Source organism: Vigna unguiculata, chromosome 8 (assembly GCF_037176805.1).
Source record: "Vigna unguiculata cultivar grain cowpea cultivar isolate G323 ecotype 2 chromosome 8, ASM3717680v1, whole genome shotgun sequence".
Taxonomy (NCBI): domain Eukaryota; kingdom Viridiplantae; phylum Streptophyta; class Magnoliopsida; order Fabales; family Fabaceae; genus Vigna; species Vigna unguiculata.
The window spans coordinates 38909834-38928413 of NC_140799.1; the positions used below are offsets into that span (position 1 = coordinate 38909834).

At 34.0% G+C, this 18580-nt stretch overlaps 3 protein-coding genes across 4 annotated transcripts; 2 read left to right on the plus strand and 1 right to left on the minus strand.

Annotated features, from left to right (window-relative positions):
• On the plus strand, window positions 1–7160 carry LOC114194604 (protein argonaute 4-like). Its single transcript, XM_028084941.2, has 23 exons — window positions 1–160; window positions 1323–1557; window positions 1637–1845; window positions 1944–2168; window positions 2293–2429; window positions 2528–2625; window positions 2715–2812; window positions 2910–3072; window positions 3166–3282; window positions 3371–3478; window positions 3880–3942; window positions 4028–4141; window positions 4217–4382; window positions 4477–4589; window positions 4690–4827; window positions 4920–5050; window positions 5386–5451; window positions 5836–5899; window positions 5987–6098; window positions 6176–6249; window positions 6406–6500; window positions 6588–6619; window positions 6707–7160. The coding sequence occupies exons 2-23, from the start codon at window positions 1333–1335 to the stop codon at window positions 6865–6867; spliced, it is 2709 nt and encodes a 902-aa protein (XP_027940742.1). The 5' UTR covers window positions 1–160; window positions 1323–1332; the 3' UTR covers window positions 6868–7160.
• A 1598-nt stretch (window positions 7161–8758) lies between these two features.
• Window positions 8759–10969, plus strand: LOC114195366 (hydroxyacyl-thioester dehydratase type-like protein). Of its 2 annotated transcripts, none has more exons than XM_028085801.2 (4): window positions 8759–8887; window positions 9165–9453; window positions 9601–9716; window positions 9804–10969. In XM_028085801.2, exons 2-4 carry the CDS (start codon window positions 9178–9180, stop codon window positions 9916–9918), a joined length of 507 nt encoding a protein of 168 aa, XP_027941602.1. In that variant the 5' UTR covers window positions 8759–8887; window positions 9165–9177; the 3' UTR covers window positions 9919–10969. The 2 variants fall into 2 exon arrangements, with proteins under 2 accessions (XP_027941602.1, XP_027941603.1); XM_028085802.2 differs by having other exon boundaries at window positions 8775–8887; window positions 9161–9453.
• Window positions 10731–18437, minus strand: LARP1A (LA RNA-binding protein). The gene is made up of 14 exons (XM_028083947.2): window positions 17763–18437; window positions 16516–17050; window positions 16165–16330; window positions 15664–15754; window positions 15467–15538; window positions 14181–14710; window positions 13785–13854; window positions 13395–13499; window positions 12966–13297; window positions 12540–12752; window positions 12377–12440; window positions 11877–12022; window positions 11624–11728; window positions 10731–11326 (listed from the first exon to the last, which is right to left on the minus strand). The coding sequence occupies exons 1-14, from the start codon at window positions 17991–17993 to the stop codon at window positions 11179–11181; spliced, it is 2808 nt and encodes a 935-aa protein (XP_027939748.1). The 5' UTR covers window positions 17994–18437; the 3' UTR covers window positions 10731–11178.
• Window positions 18438–18580: the final 143 nt, after the last annotated feature.

Genomic DNA, 18580 nt, shown 5'->3' on the forward strand with positions numbered 1-18580 from the left:
AATCAACGTGTGAGAGGAGTCAGCCCTTTTTCGTTTCCTTTTTATGTTCAGAGGAGACGAACAGGTGTTTACAACTCTCTCTCCCTGCCACTGCTATAAGAGGAGGAGTGGAAACCAAAGTGTTGAAGATTATTAGGGTTTGTGATTACACTCGATTCTGGTGAGTGAAGAACAACCTCTTTATTTTACTAATTTGGCTTTTCATTTAACCTATCTCGTTGTTTGGGTTGCTATATCTCCGGTTGACAAGCTGCATTTTCTGTTTCTGGCCTGTTTCTTTTGCTCACCTCTTTCTCCTTCTGCATGTTGTTGATTCCTGTAGTTTTTATCTGCTGCATGTGTATAAACCTTGATCCTTGTCTTTTTTTCATTTATTTTGAACATAAATGCACATTTTACTTTTGAACATTTTGTTTTCCGCGTTCTGCTTAAGTTTTCTCAGGTTTGTTTAGGTCTCTGATGTAGTGTGAGTATAATAAATTAAATTTCTAGAGTGTTCTGTTTATTTCCCTATTTTTCATCAACATTTCACTGATTTTCACTGATTTGGTATAATCGATTTTTATTTTGGCAAAAAATAAAGTAAATAAGAAACTGTATGCCACATTATCTGTTTTTCCTCTTTTAAACTAGGTTTATTTTGTTACATTATGTATAGTATATTTGTTATCTTTTGTTGTTGTACAGAAATATGTTATAATGTAGGTTTTGCAGATTTTCATGGTTGCATGTCGGTAATATATTAAGTTTTCTGCATTTTGCTCAAGTTTTCTGCATTTTGCTCAAGTTTTCTGCATTTTTCTTGAGTTTTCTGCATTTTGCTTGAGTTTTCTGCATTTTGCATGAGTTTTCTGCATTTTGCTTGAGTTTTCTGCATTTTGCTTGAGTTTTCTGCATTTTGCTTGAGTTTTCTGCATTTTGCTTTAGTTTTCTGCATTTTGCTTGAGTTTTCTGCATTTTTCTTAGGTTTTCTGCATTTGGCTTAATTTTTTTGAGATTTGCTTAGGGTTGGGATCTAGTATGAGTATAATAAATTAAATTTCTATAGTGTTAGGTTTATTTCACTGCAACATTTTACTGATTTGATATAATAGATTTTTTTTAAAAAATTAAATAAGAAACTATATGCTCTATTAGCTGTTTCTCCTCTTTTAAACTAGGTTTATTTTGTTACATTTATTTGCAGTATATTTGTTATTTTCTGTTATTGCGCAGAAATTTGTTATAATGTAGGTTTTGCAAATTGTCATGGTTGCATGTATTAGTTTTGGAACTTTTATGTATTTTATTTTCAACTAATGCGCTTAAGTTATTTCATGTAGAATATAGGAGATGTCTTCTTCCGGGACAAATGGAACTGAGGATGCCTTGCCTCCGCCACCACCTGCTATCCCATCAGATGTAGTGCCTATCAAACTGGAGCCGGACAAGAAAAAGGTTTTGAGGCTTCCAATGGCGAGGCGTGGCGTTGCTTCTAAAGGGAATAAGTTGCGGCTTCTCACCAATCACTTCAGAGTGAATGTTGGAAACACTGACGGTCACTTTTTTCAGTATAGTGTATGCCTTTTTGTTTACTCTGTATTTTTTATTTTCCGTATATGTTGGAGTTGTGTATTCATTGTTTATCTTTGAGCAGGTATCTCTTTCTTATGAAGATGGACGCCCTGTAGAGGGTAAGGGTGTGGGGAGAAAGGTCCTCGACAGGGTTCAGGAAACATATAATTCTGAACTGAACGGGAAGGATTTTGCATATGATGGCGAGAAAACTCTTTTTACCCTTGGCTCTCTTGCCCGTAATCGTCTTGAGTTTACTGTGGTTCTCGAGGATGTTGTCTCTACTGGCAGGTTCATATGTTGTGGTTTTTCATTTTGAATACTGGCTTACATGCGATTATTTTAGCTGTTTAACTTTTTCTGTAAAATTCTGGAACATGTATGGACAGAAATAATGGAAATGCCAGTCCTGAAGGAAATGGAGAATTTAGTGAGAGCGACAAGAAGAGGATGAGGCGCCCAAATAGAGCCAAAACTTTTAAAGTTGAGATAAATTTTGCTTCAAAGATTCCACTACAAGCCATTGTCAATGCTCTGCGTGGACAGGATTCTGATAATTATCAGGAAGCAATAAGAGTTCTTGATATCATTCTGAGGCAGCATGCTGCTAAACAGTGTGTGATTTATACTAATTTCTTATTATTCCATAAATATCATTATTGAATTTTGATAACACTATGGTTTATCTCTTTGTGTGTGTGCCTGTTATTATTTACTAACAATAATGTCTATCTGCAGGGGCTGTTTGCTTGTGCGCCAATCATTCTTCCACAATGATCCCAAGAATTTTGCTGATGTAGGAGGAGGTGTGCTTGGCTGCCGTGGATTTCATTCTAGTTTTAGAACCACGCAGAGTGGCTTGTCCCTTAACATAGGTATCATCTGTTGTTTGGACTTCCTTCCTTGTGGTAATTACTTTTGCAGGGAATCCATTCTTCCTAATTGGATTTAATATATTCAAAATAAATTTCAGATGTCTCAACTACAATGATTGTTACCCCTGGGCCTGTGGTGGACTTCCTCATTGCCAATCAGAATGTGAAAGATCCGTTTTCTCTTGACTGGGTGAAGGTAAGCAAATTCTCTGACAAATCTGCACTGTGTTGTGTCATTGGTTTTTGTTTTCAACAATACCATTTTTATTTAATTATTTTGAACAGGCCAAGAGAACGCTGAAAAATTTAAGGATTAAAGCAAGTCCATCCAACCAAGAGTATAAAATTACTGGGCTCAGTGACCTCCCATGCAAAGACCAACTGTATTTCATTATCCTTTTTTGTCATTGTTCATTAATTTTCTACATTTCTGTTATTGTAGCCCGAAAAGTGAGGATTTTAATGGTGTGGATATTTTAGGTTTACCTTAAAGAAAAAGGGTGGGGTGGATGGTGATGATACTGAGGAGGTGACTGTGTTTGATTATTTTGTTAATCGTCGGAACATAGATCTCCGCTACTCAGGTGATCTACCATGTATTAATGTTGGAAAGCCCAAGCGGCCAACATATATTCCCCTTGAGGTATATTTTGTTGACTTGTTTTTGTTTAGTAGACAATTTGAAAATGAAATCGGACATCACTAATTAAGGTTTTTTCCAATTTTTTTTTTCTAGCTTTGCTCTTTGGTATCCCTTCAACGTTATACTAAAGCTCTAACCACACTACAAAGATCCTCTTTGGTGGAGAAGTCCAGGCAGAAGCCGCCAGAGAGGATGAGAGTGTTGACAGATGTTAGTCTCTTTGTAATTTTTTTTGACCAATTGCTATGATTCAAACAAACATTTATAGATGGAGCTGATGTTACTTCTATTATTTCAGGCTTTGAGTCGAAGCAATTATGGTTCTGAACCTATGCTTCGTAATTGTGGTATTTCTATCAACTCTGGCTTTACTGAAGTTGAAGGTCGTGTTTTACAAGCTCCAAGGGTAAATATTTTAATGGTTTTCTAATTATGTCAGTACTTTGAATTGTCTATTGTCTGTCTTATTTGTATATTTAGATTTTATACACGTCATTAAAATTGAAATTTGAACTGAACACTATCCAATCTTTTGCTAAATTGATTTTTTAAATACTGCTTTGTTAATTTTTCTAAAAATGGTTGTAAGTTGGCGTTCCCTTGTCTTTGGTTTATTCAGTCAATGTGTGAGTGATGGCTTTCTTTTGTAGGTATTATCATTGTTTTATGTATTTAGACATTAGATTTACCAGTTTTTATGTTCGTATGATCAATTTTTATGTGCTGTCTAAGACAAATTATAAACTTTGATTTATTAATTATCAATGTTTTGTTGAATCTGAAACTGATAATAAACATTATGTTCAGTTAAAGTTTGGAAATGGGGAGGATTTCAATCCCCGAAATGGGAGGTGGAACTTCAATCAAAAGGTATATTTAATTCAGCTTCTCTTCTACATTTGTTCTTCTTAGTTAACTGTTCGGATTTTTCGTTGACTGGACTTTTTTTCTCCAGAAATTAGTAAGGCCTGTAAAAATTGATAAATGGGCTGTGGTTAACTTTTCTGCCCGATGTGATGTACGAGGACTTGTTAGGGATCTCCTCAAGTGCGGTCAAATGAAAGGAATTGTAAGTTTTCCATTTAAATGTTCACTTGGAAGCATAATAAACATGCTGACTATATTTATTATTTGTTTTTGATAGGCGATTGAGCAACCTTTTGATGTATTTGAAGAAGATTTTCGCAATAAACGATCCCCACCTCTGGTTAGAGTGGAGAAAATGCTTGAGTTCGTGCAGTCTAAACTTCCAGGGGCTCCACAATTTCTCCTTTGTCTTCTTCCTGATAGGAAAAATTCTGAACTCTATGGTAATGTATATGATTATCCTTAACTGTATATTACTGCTTTGCATATGTAATTGTTTAAGTTTCATTATTGATTAAAATTAATTGAACCTGGAAGGTCCGTGGAAGAAGAGGAATCTTGCTGATTTCGGGGTTGTTACACAGTGTATAGCGCCTCAAAGGGTCAATGATCAGTATTTAACCAATGTTCTACTGAAGATCAATGCCAAGGTATGTTATTTTCATTGTCTTGTTTCTTTTTTTGGTAAATATATTTATACTGTACATCTTGTATTTCGTTTGTTATCACTGATTTTTATTTGTTGTGCAGCTTGGTGGCTTGAATTCTATTTTAGGAGCTGAACATGCTCCTTCTATCCCAGTTGTTTCGAGAGCTCCCACCATCGTTATTGGCATGGACGTGTCTCATGGCTCCCCAGGGCAGACCGACATTCCATCAATTGCAGCGGTAATTGTTTAGGTGTCTTGTGTTTTGGTGATGCGCATTTATTTCAAACCAACAATTATTTAACATTGCACAAGTAATATCTTTATGTTTAGGTGGTTAGCTCTCTGGAGTGGCCTCTAATATCAAAGTATAGAGCATGTGTCCGAACCCAGTCTCCTAAGGTCGAAATGATTGACAATTTGTTTAAGAAAGTCTCTGATGGTGTGGATGAAGGCATAATTAGGTAAACGTATATTTGTTTGTAGTACTTGAATTTGACTATTTTTGACATCTATTTTATTAAATTTTGTTTTATTAATAGACGTTATAGATATATATCTTTTATATCTATTGCAGCTATATATGTATACAGTTTTTTATTATCTCTTTTTTAATACACTTGTCCTTACTTTTATGAGTTCATCCGTTTTATTTAACCCCGTTGCTATAGTATTTCTTGCTATATATTATGAAGTCAATTCCAGTTTTATTACAAAATTGGAAAGCAATGTACATTTTTTTTAACATGGTCTGTGTTATATGGAAATATACATTTATTTTTTTATTTTATATTTGCAGGGAGTTACTTGTTGACTTCTATAGAAGTTCTGGGAATAGAAAGCCTGACAATATAATAATCTTCAGGTTAACATTTTCCCGAATTTTAAATTGCGTTTGTACTTATTTTTGTTGTTCTAATGTTTTATTAAGTATTTTGTTCTAGGTCTATGTATTGATTTATTAAATAATCTCCCTTTTTTAATTTAGTGATTAATTTTAGAATGATGCTTTCAAATTACGGTGAAGCGGTATGCTCCGCAAATCTTTATTTTGTAGTTGTTGATTTTTTATTATTTCGTGAATATTTGAAACATTTTGTATTTTGTTATGGCTGTAGACTCATACTTATGGTATTCTGCCGTAGGACAATAGTTTTTGTTGATGCATACATATTTATTGCTTTTTACGTCTTCCTCAAACATCAGTTTTGTTATTGTTCTTTATTGGATTATATTTTGTTCTATTTAGGGATGGTGTCAGTGAGTCCCAGTTCAATCAAGTTTTAAACATCGAGCTTGATCAGATTATTGAGGTGCGTATTTCATGATCTGAACAAACAATATTTTAACTATGTATTTTGTTGAGTATTTTGTGGTTAATGTTTACTTTTTTAAATTAGGCTTGCAAGTTTTTAGATGAGAAGTGGAATCCCAAATTTTTGGTTATTGTGGCTCAAAAGAACCACCATACTAAGTTCTTTCAAGCAGATGCTCCCGACAATGTTCCTCCTGGTATCTGAGCTTTGGAAGTTTTGCTAGATTCAATAATATTTAGTTGTTTTGTTATTTGATCTTTTTTCTTTGTGCAGGAACCGTAATTGATAACAAAATTTGTCATCCTCGGAACTATGATTTTTACATGTGTGCACATGCTGGAATGATTGTGAGTATTCAAACTTTCTTGTTCAATTTTTATTTTATCATTACTACTTTTAACGTGGTTTTATGAGTTTGAATCTGTCGTCGAGACGTGCAATTCGTAGTGATGTTTTTGTCACAACTTCCGTGAACATGTTTAATTATTTTGAAACAAATTCAGGGTACTAGTAGGCCTACTCATTATCATGTACTGTTAGATGAGATTGGGTTTTCAGCTGATGATCTGCAGGAGCTTGTGCACTCATTGTCATACGTGTAAGTTGCTGGGTTTTCAATAGATTACTATTTATTCTCTTGGCATTTAGAGTCGTTGGAATAAGATTTTTTTACTTGTGTCAACAGGTATCAGAGGAGCACCACTGCCATATCTGTTGGTAATTTGTCATGATCTTTTTTTTTGCTTTATTTGTTTATTTTTTCTGGTTGTAAGTATGTTTAATTTGGTGATTGAATTTCTGCAGTTGCTCCAATATGTTATGCTCACTTGGCTGCTACTCAGATGGGGCAGTTTATGAAATTTGAGGAAAGATCGGAGACAGCTTCTAGTCATAGTGGAGCTCACCCTGTCCCTCAATTGCCTAGGTTGAATGATAATGTCTCTAGCTCTATGTTCTTCTGCTGAGGAAATTCTAATGCAGCTTTACAAAGGAAACCGGGATGAACTATAATGCTGATTAGTAACTGGGAAGACAATTTGACTTTACTTGGGCTAGACTTGACGCACGAGTGCGCAGTAGGATTTTGAAAGATTATTGCACATGTTCAAGCATTTTGCTCTTGCGTTTACATGTGTTTAATCTTTTGCTCTACTATAATCAAGTACTTCCACATTTTGAAGATAGTTTAATGTTTTAGTATCGTTCGTGCACTATGAACACACGTGGTTTATTGGAATATATCCTTGGTTTATCAAAAGGCTAAATGTGTTTTACTGTGTTCATATGAAAGCATTTTGGTGTCCTACTTTCTCGTTGCTTTATGGTTGATGATATTTTGAACTGAAAAGGCATGATGTCTCCAATGCGTTTAATCTTAGTTTTTGAGGGAGGAGGTTCATTTTTTTTAAAACCTAGTTTCCTCATTTACTTTATTGCAATTTGTTATATTCTTTTATTTTGGTAGTTCAAATTATGCTTACCCTGGAAAGTCAAAATGTTTGACTTTGATTTTTGTGTTTTTAATGTTTACGTGTTTTCATTCAAAGATGTTTACTTCAAATAATTAACTTTACAATTTTATATAAATTGTTAGTTGAGGATTTGAATTAAATAGCAGCTGAATTTGCAAAGATAAAACTGGTTTACTCTATAGCTATGAGTTTTACAAATCCAAAATATTCTAAAGCTATTGTAGTAACGTGTGGTTTGCTTCCCTGGTCTCAAATGAAAGTGATTTTTAAGTTAATTTGATTCAGAGGAATGTGAAATATAAGTTCCATTTTAAGTTTCACAAGGTACTAATGTGAATAATTTAAAAACAAAAGAAGTTTGTTACAAATGTTTGAATTGTTTGTTTGCAAAATCAAAGTTTTTTGTTAGCTTTTATAACAAACTATATATATTTTTATCTTCTAAAAATTAATAAGATGATATAATAAAGAATATGGATAGATCACTAATTTTGTTCGATTTTTATTTTCCAACATCTCTTAAGTTAAACTAATTGTGAATTTTGTAATTACAATATTTAGTAAGTATTCAAATAAATTTTCAAAATTTCAAAACTTTGTGAATACATAATATCTGTTGTTGCACTACCAAGAGTTTCATGCTTTACCGCGGTTTTTATACTGAAATACTTTAGTTGTTGGTGCTTTATAATTTTTTTTTTATGCATGAATAATTTTTTTTCAACTCTACCCGGAATACTAGCTGCAATTGTAATTTTTGTATGTCATTGAGAGTATCATTGGTGACCCTGTAAAACGAAATATATATTTCATTTTCGATTAAATATTATTCTTATTTCTCTCTTGCAAAGCCTAGTCAGATTTGAATATATTATTCAATATCATAGATATTTCTTTCTGTTATAAAACATTTGTTATTAGCTTAAATAAATCTATTAACAATTACTATTTTCTCATATTATTAATATATTAATTGATTTTCCTTATTATTTATAATTCTGTATAATATAAAACTTATTCTTTTATGAAAATCAACACGTTTAATAATTAAGAAAAATAAATAAATATTTTTATTTAAATATCTCAATAAATTTAACATGTCAAATGCGTGAATTTCTTAACTCGCCTTCAATTTATATAGACAAATTAATTGAAGTAATAATACAAATAAAAGTTGATATTCATCTTTACATAAAAAAAGGAGGTATGTTACGCACAAAAAACTTTTGAATGGTTTAAGATCCAACATTTTAAAATGTCTGAACTTATTTAAACTTGATAGGTATTTATTTAATAGACATATGTGGAATAATCTGTTCTATTTTCATCTCTATTCAACCGTTATGATCCTGTGTCAAATAGTCACATTTCTTTATTTTTTAAATATATTTTTTCAAAGACAAATTTTTTCCGATTCTAAATGTTAAAATTTATACAACCTACGAAAACGGCTTTATATAATATACTATATAAATAAATAGGAAGGGAGTAAAAATAGTCCAAACTTACCAAGGTCCGTTCATAAAATGCTGTATTTTATGATATCGCAGTTTCACAATCTTTTGTTTTACATCAACTTTTCTGTGGATAAAATTCGATTCATGTTACATTTAGTTGTGACATGTATTCAAATATTGCCATGCAGGGTAGCTGTTTGTTAAAATGCTTTAACCAAAAGAAAATTTGCATATCTGTTCTGCGTTTTCTTTTTACCGTAATGACGTACACTGTACTTGGTCTTTAGTTGTGGGAATCCTAAGGTGAACTTTACTTGAATTTCACTTAGTCAGGAATTTCGCAAGAATGTTCATCAGGAGTTTACAACGTACCAAACTTCAGTGTCTGAAACTAAGAGGCTTTGCATCGGTAACTCCTCAAGAAGTACTTAAGCCAGGGGATGTGTTTAGAAAAGCAAGGGCTTTTACTGAGGAAGATGTTCTCCAGTACGCCAAGGTGAGTTTTGATTCTAACCCTTTGCACACTGAGTCTGCTGCTGCCAAAGATGTTGGATTTGAAGGTCCACTGGTACACGGGATGCTTGTGGCTTCTCTCTTTCCTCATATCATCTCCTCACGTTTTGTAAGTTTAAACCTCTCTCCCTCTTCAAACTTTAATTGCTTCCCATGGAAATCGAAGAGATTGACATCCATAATATGAAGTTATGTATTCAATCATTCTGATTCTTCCCTGGCTCCTTCACTTTTCTAATATCATGGATAATTGCAGCCTGGAGCTGTGTATGTATCTCAAAACTTGAATTTTAAGTTCCCGGTCTATATTGGAGATCAGATTATTGCTGAAGTGCAAGCAACCAATGTCAGAGCAAATAGAAATCGATATCTGTAAGTTTAGTCCTGTTGGGATTTTATGCACTCTTTTTTAATCAGAGACTGATTAGTGTTTCTTGATGAATGTTTATCGATGTTCAGTGCAAAGTTTAAGACAAGGTGCTTGAAGAATGGTGAACTTATTGTCATTGATGGTGAGGCTGTGGCTTTGTTACCCACCTTGACGGTGGAACAAGAGCAACACGAGGAGCCGTAAAAAATAATCAGGGTTGTAACTGTTAGTCATGATACCTTTTTCCAAGGAAATGTTTGACCTTCAATTTCTACAGTTGTTGCTTTTGTGTTTTAATGGAGACTTGTAATCATTGATCGTGGGTTCTAAATTGTGATTCTTTATCCTGAACAAAAAGACGAATAAAAAAATTGTTTTGTTGTTTTGTTGTTGCTGAAGAAAACACTCATTCTTCATTGTTCGGTGTGTCTTTTTATCATATTTCACAATGGATGCTGTTCCGGATCAAAGGGCACAAAGAGATAGTCTTGTTGATATTCTTGACTTTTCTACCTTCTACTACTAGTGATTTTGAAGGAAATGTTTACTTTTTTTCCTATAAACTTTAACAATTATAATAATTAATAAAGATATCGAATAAAATACTGTTATTATATTAATGTGTTTGTAATACATTTTTTTGATATACACAGTTATCAAAAAAAGACGTATGTCTAATACGAAGTATGTAACTCAGATAACATCTCTCAATGTTTCAACCAAATCATATTAATTCTCACCGTTTCTAACATTCAGAAGAACTTTTTCTCCAGTGTTTTTTTATCACAAATAAACCATGTTAATGTAACTAAACACGTTAAATGTCTACAAATAGAAAGACTCAGATTTTCTTTTGTTATTTCACAAAATCAAGGAATACTGCCACAACAAAAGGTAACTCACAAAGTCAAAGGAAAGAACATGTTCCATTATAGTTGTACCAAAAATGTCTTCATTTTGAAAGCATACCAATTTGGTGATAGAAGAATTGTCAGATAAATGAAATGAAGACAAAGTACAGTAAGAAGATTCTCACTCTTATTGTTCAAGTTTGGCAAGATATAAGTACAACCCTTTTCCCCTTTTTCACCCCCACCAAAAATAAAAACAAGAACCTCTTTTTCTTATGCTGTAATGTCACAACTTCTAGTCTCCATCATCTTTATGTACAACATTTTTAGAGACAAGAAAATGTGTCTCCCAAAGTCTGCAAGATCCACCAAAGAAAGGATCATCATCATCATCATCATCATCATCAAAGAAACCTGAAAACACTAAGCAATCAGCAATCCTCTTGATGAGGCATTGAAACAAACAATTTTCCTCTCTTTTTCCATTCAAACCAAAATGCAGGCCGGTTACTTCACAACAACTCATATTGTTATGTTGTCAAGACTTGTCATCAAAATTGGGAATGCCATCAAAACTCTATGCCATGTCTATTTACCAGGCATATCACTCAACTCAATGCAAATCCTCCTTCACCACACTCTTTTCTCTGGCACGAAAATCCTCCAGACTCCGGTACTCTTCCCGGAGCAACCGGTCCAGATCAGGGTGTTTATTCAATGGTTCTTTGTGGTCGCGGATCTTCCGATAATGGTGAAATGCCCTGCCAATTCCATATGTAAAGAACAAAACATCAGTCCTGGACTGGAGTATGATAATGATGTTAAGAAGAGTTCAATGGATCTAACCTCAAGAATAAACAAAAATGTTAAATTTCAGTTCAATATTGTGGTCAGTTAGAACAGGAGATTATCAATGGATGATATTATTTTAATCTATAATAGCACTACCAATCAATATGATTTACTTTTTTCACTATGCTCAACCTTGCATGAACTGGGAAAATGATTGAATGAAACTACAAGACAGAAAAAGTGCAGCGAAATCAATATGATTTTACCAGTATTTTTCCAGGCCATACAGGTTGCCCTTATGGTAGAAATCCAGGGTTAGATGTTCAAAATCTTTGTATAAATCATCTCTAAATTCCTTCTCCAAACCATAACTGAACAAGAAATTATTCAAAGATCAGAAGAACTGAGCGTGAATGACTCAAAAGGAAAATAAAGAATTTTTTTTTATCAGTAGATGAAAATTCAGAAGACTTGAAAATTAGCAAATTACTATAACCAACAAAAATTTGAAACGGATACCTGTAGAATCTGAAAAGGCACTCTATACCATAATTATAATTAGCAGCGGCATCTTCCTTAGCTAATTTCTTGAATTCATTATACATAGAAGGCACAAACAGGTCCCGAAGAAAATAGGACCAGAACCTGTATAATGTATTCATTTCCTGCAGACATACAAAAAGAATTTCCCAGAATAAGCCAGTGCATGATTGAAAAAACATGCATAAATGAAGATCATAGCCCATCTCATTTTGATACACAGATTTTGCTAATGATGAGTACTGCAAATTAATATAAAAAAATGCCAAAACTAGTAACTCTGCACAATTTTCACTCCACCACACATCCATGCAATATAATTCATACAATAGGTAGAAATTGCAAAATAGAAGTGAACATAATGAAGCACTAGTATTTGAGATAATGATTCAAATCTTTGTACTACCAATGTGGACACAACAAAGCATTTCATCTTTCCAGATATTATTCCTAGAAAAAAATTAAGAAATGATGTTCACCTCACTGCAACCAATTCCAAGTTTCTTTCTGTCATTCAAACACCGTTTATGATACTTCAAGTACCTGAAATGAAGAACAATCACATGAGGAACTTTGAAAATGCAAACTATACGAATATATACCATTTTGTGCACACCAGCAATATCAAGCATTATCACTTACTTCTGCTGTTTGAAACCGTTTTCTTCCAAGAGTTGGTGACTCGGATGCTGAAACGGCGGAAATGACTTTGGCATGGAACCTACAGGTGGACTACCAGAGAAACCGCCATGTGGACTGCCCGAAAAACCTCCATGTGGACTGCCTGAAAATCCCCCATGTGGACTACCAGAAAGGCCCCCATGAGGTGAACTACTCAATTTTGAAGGCTTGAAGCTGCAAAATTAAGATAATTAGTGAAACAGCTTTTCATTTGTCAAATAAACCAATCATGTTATCTCATGCTAACTGAAACATCAATTACTTTATACTTTTTAATACAACATTTACTTGATATTCTTTTCAGTAAAAGACAAAGGTGAAAAACAAGGCTAAGAAAAACTATATCACAGTAATTAGCACCAGCAACAACAATCTTTTTGAACTGACCCATGATTTTCAGGAGGTGTAGAAGCAAAGAAAAATCCGACCGAATTACTAGGTGGACTTTCGGATACGATTCCGTGAGAATTACGACTAGTTCCATGATTTCTAAAATTACTTGAGAAAAACCGCTGCTTAAGGGAAGATGGTTGTTTGTGAAATACTTTCTGTTTCCTTCGAGAAGTATTGCTTCCAGACTCTTCAACACTGTTTGCACCAATGTTCTCAACCGCCTTTAAATTTGACACACCAGAATTATGGCTAGGAGATTTGATATTCCGATCTCTGCTATCAGAGTTATTCTTTCTACTACGATTAGACCGTCTATGTTTCAGCTCCTGTTGATACTCAGGTGAAGCAACCAAAATTTATTGAAGATGATGATAATCTGAAAAATAAATGACAATTGGCAACATAAAAGAATGGTGAATCTACCTGCTCATAGAAGTAAAGCCCATCATTTATTGCAGAAGCAAGCTCATTGGAAATAGATTTTGATTCTTTGCCACCATCTCTATATCCTTGTTTAGGATCACCGTTCTGTACATCAAAATACAAAAATTATTAACATTCTAGCATAATATGGTTAAATCAGTTTTCAACTTGTTCATTCAAACCAAAAAATAGGCTTTTAGTTATGCAGTTCCAGTTTCTGACAGCCATCAAATCAAAAAGACCCTTAATTTGTTTTGTAATTTTCATCAGCATGACTGTTTTGGATAATCTGACTGTAAAATTGAAACCTAATTTGAATTAAAACCCACTTTAGAGGAAAGAATAAACATTTGAACTTATTTTTAATAAAATTAGAAATGTCAATAATACCTGGGTGACAATTACTAGTCTCTGAACATCCTGTTCAATGACAGCCATCTCATCATCTTCATCGTCAATCCTTTTAGGCAAAAAATTCCATCACATGAATGTTTAAACAAAAAGGAGAATATGAAAAAATGACACGGCACAAAAATCTCTTAATATTATTCTCTGCATCAGACAAAAAATATAAAGTGTTTTAACATCTCAAACAGAATATAAACACATTGTTTTATCAAGGGTGGAAAGAGAGGAGGAATCATTGAATTTCATATCACAAAGAAATAACAAAAATCGTCTTTAGCATAAAGAGAGTGGAATATTCAACAATTGCCAGAATCTATGAAAAACACTTGTTGCATATTCCACTATATATAAATAAGGTAGAACAGAACTATGAAGTACCTTCCACTAGAAGAAAGATCACTCTTCTTTAGCATCTTTTGCTCAAGCTCTATCTCTTCATCGAGCATAAAAGTATTGCCAAAATCATTTGTAAGATCCTGGACATCCATATCATTCAATACATCCATGTTTCTAGTCTCATTACTGTCAAATATTTTGGTCTCAGTTTCTTGTACATCATGTAAATTATTACTAGTTGTGTCAAAATCACACAGTTTGACACTTTCACCAGTTGCCACAATCGGTTTACCATTGGAATAATGGCTCTCCGTATTGTTTTCTTGGTTTGCATGAGAAACTTGCAACTTATCTTCATTGAGCTGATTACATTCCGCCAAAGTTGAATTATGAACAGCATCTTTAGGCTTTTCCTCAGATGTCCCTCTTGTGTTATCTCCAGCAGCATCACTATTCTCAAGGGAATTAACAGTACAATCTAAATCTCGGTTCTGTTGAATCTGAGCTGTAGATGATCCTGGGGAAACTGGAATCCATTTTGACCAATTATCGCATTTCCTTATTTTGTGACCCTATAAAAATAAAGCAAATTACAAGTGAGGCAACTAAGATAATGAAGGAAAAGGTGGAAAAAAAAATTAAAAAACAAAGATCTCGAACAAAGATATCCTCCTCAATAACCAACTAGCTCGATGCAATTCTCATAAACTCAACACATTTATACTACAGATGTTACAAATGCATCAGACTCAAGAATTATTATGTAGCGGAACAGTGAATAGCAACTGACTTTGCAATAAAAGCTAAATAATTTATACTATATAAAATAAAACCCAAAATTGAAATAATTGAAGGAAAATAACAACTCTCGGTGTACACACTATCACATCAATTTAGGAGAGACGAGAGCTTATTGAGTGAAGTATAAAAACATGATTGATGGAGAAATTAATAGAAAAGAAAAAGAAAAGATAAAAAGGTAAAATGTGAACTGGGAAGTCTAAGGAAGAAGAAAGAATGGAACACACAATTAAAAAGTTTTATAATGTGCAAGAGAATATAGGTGACCTTTGGTGGATTATTAAAACTCCCAACAAACATAAAACTGCATGCCACTACTTTTAAAATGTTTCTTGAAAAAATCTATGCAATACTCCTGACTACATTTGAAGCTACCAACTCCCAAGATTATTATCAGAGATAAAGAAAAGAAACAGAGTACCATAAAAGAAATTTGCTAAGGAGCAAAAGTAATTGAGGAAACAAACTAGATTCTAGAGTTAATGAAAAGCGTATGCAGTAAGAGTAAACCAGAATAGCAAATTAACCTGAATTTCCACATTCTTAGAGCTCTGAAGTGCATCAAGGATAAAAGGTATGTCTGTGCTCATCCTCTTGACCTAACAAGATAAATCAAATCATTTAAGGCAAGATAGAAAGGGGAAATAACATGGAACTCACCAGAAGAAAACATACATCTGAACACTATAGTAGATTTGGGAGGTAAAATATAATTTTGGCATACCCTTTTAAAATCAGCAATAGTGAATATGGGAACCCATCCTTGGTCATCCATCAAGGAAATAAGGTAATGGTCATGCTGCAGATTTTCGTCACTGCCAAAAGATAGCTTGAAAGTCAGCAGTTTGATCAATGAACTACTCGATCATATGAACTACTTTGGTTTACTCCAAAGACTAAATATCATTTCCACTTTGTCATTTCTGTCAATAATTCTTCGATAATATACCATCTAATTGTTAAATTTATGCAATTGTCAAAATATAAGAGATACAGGCTTGGCATCAATGAATCTAAAAGTACAGCACTTTCACAATAAAAACATAAAAAATAACAGAACAATGTGATCAATTGAAAGTCAGAAACATCATTCAGATGATGAGGGATAAAAAGAACATCCACAAAAAGGTTTATCACATTAGGTCTTTAAGAATATATTTAACTGTGGCCAACAATTAATACCAAATATAATGTAAAAGTCACCCAAAACAATGAAAGTACATACCTAAAGTAATAGTCTATCTGTTTAACAATACTAGTCCTCAAAGATACAGTGTCTGGAGGCGGTGGCTGAGGGGTAGGGTTGACATGATAGGGAACAAATTGCCGAGGATGGGGTCCTCTAATGGAACCAGGAGGTGGCATGGTAACACCCCAATATGGGCCAGATCCTATTCAGAAAATTAAAATTGGATTAAAGAACTAATTGATGGAGAATGAAGAAATTAAAGAAAAATCCTCAAATAGCATTCAAGTTGAGAAATCCAGAAGTGCCTGCACACAAAACTAAGTATATGTGTGTCTTGTAACAATAAAAACATAAACATAAACAGAAGACCGTGTATTTAATTTTTACCTGGGAAGCCTGGACCAACAATGTACCCCGGAGGCGGACCATAAAACGGAGGCCGTATAAATGGCCTTGGTCCCAAACCATGTTGCATAGGAATGTTTGGTCTGGAAGGAAAAGGCCTCTGATGATGCCAGCCATGATTTAGATGGTCACCTTGTTCTTGGATGTTTGGTCTTCCATTAGCAAAATTACCAGCATAAGCATTTGGATCCCCTTGCACCGGCGGCTGAACACTTTTGGGATCGACAGCATGAGCAGGCGGTGGAAAAGCTTGTCCTGGTGGTGGCTGAGACACAGGCTTCCCCAAAGGACTTTCTACACCCGGAAAAGGTCCTGGACCAGGTGGAAAACCATAACCAGGTACAGCAATGTGTGGAGGCGGTACCATAGGATAAAAAATTGGAGGAACTGGCTGAAGATAAGGCAGTGGTCCAGGAAAGGGAGGCGCGCCACCGGAGTTCCGCTTAGCACCCGGCTTCGGATGACGGGATGATGGCAGCTTTTGTGCCGGATTAGCATTTCCGGAACCATTCACCTTCTATTAAATAAAAAAACACACAAATTAAAAACATATATTACATTCCAAAAAACAAAACTTTTATCGCATTAAGCATACAAGCTTCATTAAGCATTAATGGGTAAACAACAATAAGCTTGTTAAACCATAGGAACACAATAAAAATTACCTTTTAGTTACATACCATCCAATGTTAATCAATAACCACCAATTCATGCTAGCAAAATTTCCGCAAAATCGTGAAAATCATAACAAGACACAAATGTCTATCCTAAACAGATAGATTTTGAAAAAAAATACAAGACAGCAAAAGTAGTATACAAACTCAATAACATGTTACGTTTTTATGAATCTATGCATTACAATCATTATTTCATAATCACAAACTCAAGTAAACTCTCTAACAATACAAGACAAAAAGAGAAGATAGAAAACTCAGTAACATATTACATTTTATGAATCTATGCATTATAGTTTCCATGTCATAATCACAAACTCAAGTAAAATCTGTAACAATACAAGACAGCAAAAGCATATGTACAAACTCAATTACATGTTACAATTTTATGAATCTAAGCATTACATTTTCCATGTCATAATCACAAACTCAAGTCAATTCTATAACAATATGACAACAGAAAAGATGGATACAAATTCAATACCACAATATATTTCAAAGAATATATGCACTACATTTTCTATATCACAATTGCACAACAAAGAGCATACTAACCTGCATAGAAGGAGGTCTAGGAGCAATCTCACCAACATTTGCCACAGAAGCAGCAGCAATCTCAACATTTTTGGGTGGTCTTTGTGCATCAGAGAGAGCTGGCCAAGACTCAGTGCCCATCATCACAGACACATCACCTCCCTTCCCATCACCAGCAGGAGTCTTCCAAGGAGACTTAGGAGCAGCAACCCCCTTCTGATCCCCACCAATCTCAGTCTCAGCAGTCACCATAACTGCCTTTTTCTCTCACCAATCCACCCAACTCCCAAGATTTCCCCTTCCAAACCCCACTTGCCAAAACACACAACACTCTAAACTATCAACCCGATGGGTGCTAAGAGATTCAACAAAACGCAAAGACACCACAAAAAGATTGAACCTTTACTTGCCAAATGAATCAGGGTTATTGAGCAAACGAACCCAGAGCTGAATGGACGATGATTTCATGTGGGTGTGGTAAAAAGGGTTCCTTTGGTGAAGTTGAAATGAAAAAAGAGTTGGGTCAGCGTAACAACAGGAGAACAGTGAAAGATTAGGGTTTTGGACAGTGTGGTGATGGAATGAGTTTGTTATGTGTTGTGAGTGTGTTTGGAGACAGCAGCACAATGTTAACAGACGCCAACAAAGTTGCGAGGGTAACAGATGAAAAGTGAGGGACAACGTTTTAGTGTGTTGAGTGTACACATACATACATATATATATATATATATATATATATATATATATATATATATATATATATATATATATATATATATATATATATATATGGAGTGCCCTTATCAATCACACACATCACTAAACATTCTGATTGGTCT

Coding starts and splice junctions, on each gene's coding strand:
- LARP1A (XM_028083947.2), bottom strand. CDS start 17,993: ATGGTGACTGCTGAGACTGAGATTGGTGGGGATCAGAAGGGGGTTGCT. Junction 17,051..17,762: donor CTAGACCTCCTTCTATGCAG/GTTAGTATGCTC, acceptor TTTATTTAATAG/AAGGTGAATGGTTCCGGAAA. Junction 15,755..16,164: donor CAGATAGACTATTACTTTAG/GTATGTACTTTC, acceptor ATCTTTTGGCAG/TGACGAAAATCTGCAGCATG.
- LOC114195366 (XM_028085801.2), top strand. CDS start 9,178: ATGTTCATCAGGAGTTTACAACGTACCAAACTTCAGTGTCTGAAACTA. Junction 9,454..9,600: donor ATATCATCTCCTCACGTTTT/GTAAGTTTAAAC, acceptor GGATAATTGCAG/CCTGGAGCTGTGTATGTATC. Junction 9,717..9,803: donor GCAAATAGAAATCGATATCT/GTAAGTTTAGTC, acceptor ATCGATGTTCAG/TGCAAAGTTTAAGACAAGGT.
- LOC114194604 (XM_028084941.2), top strand. CDS start 1,333: ATGTCTTCTTCCGGGACAAATGGAACTGAGGATGCCTTGCCTCCGCCA. Junction 5,452..5,835: donor GACAATATAATAATCTTCAG/GTTAACATTTTC, acceptor TGTTCTATTTAG/GGATGGTGTCAGTGAGTCCC. Junction 6,501..6,587: donor GTGCACTCATTGTCATACGT/GTAAGTTGCTGG, acceptor TTGTGTCAACAG/GTATCAGAGGAGCACCACTG.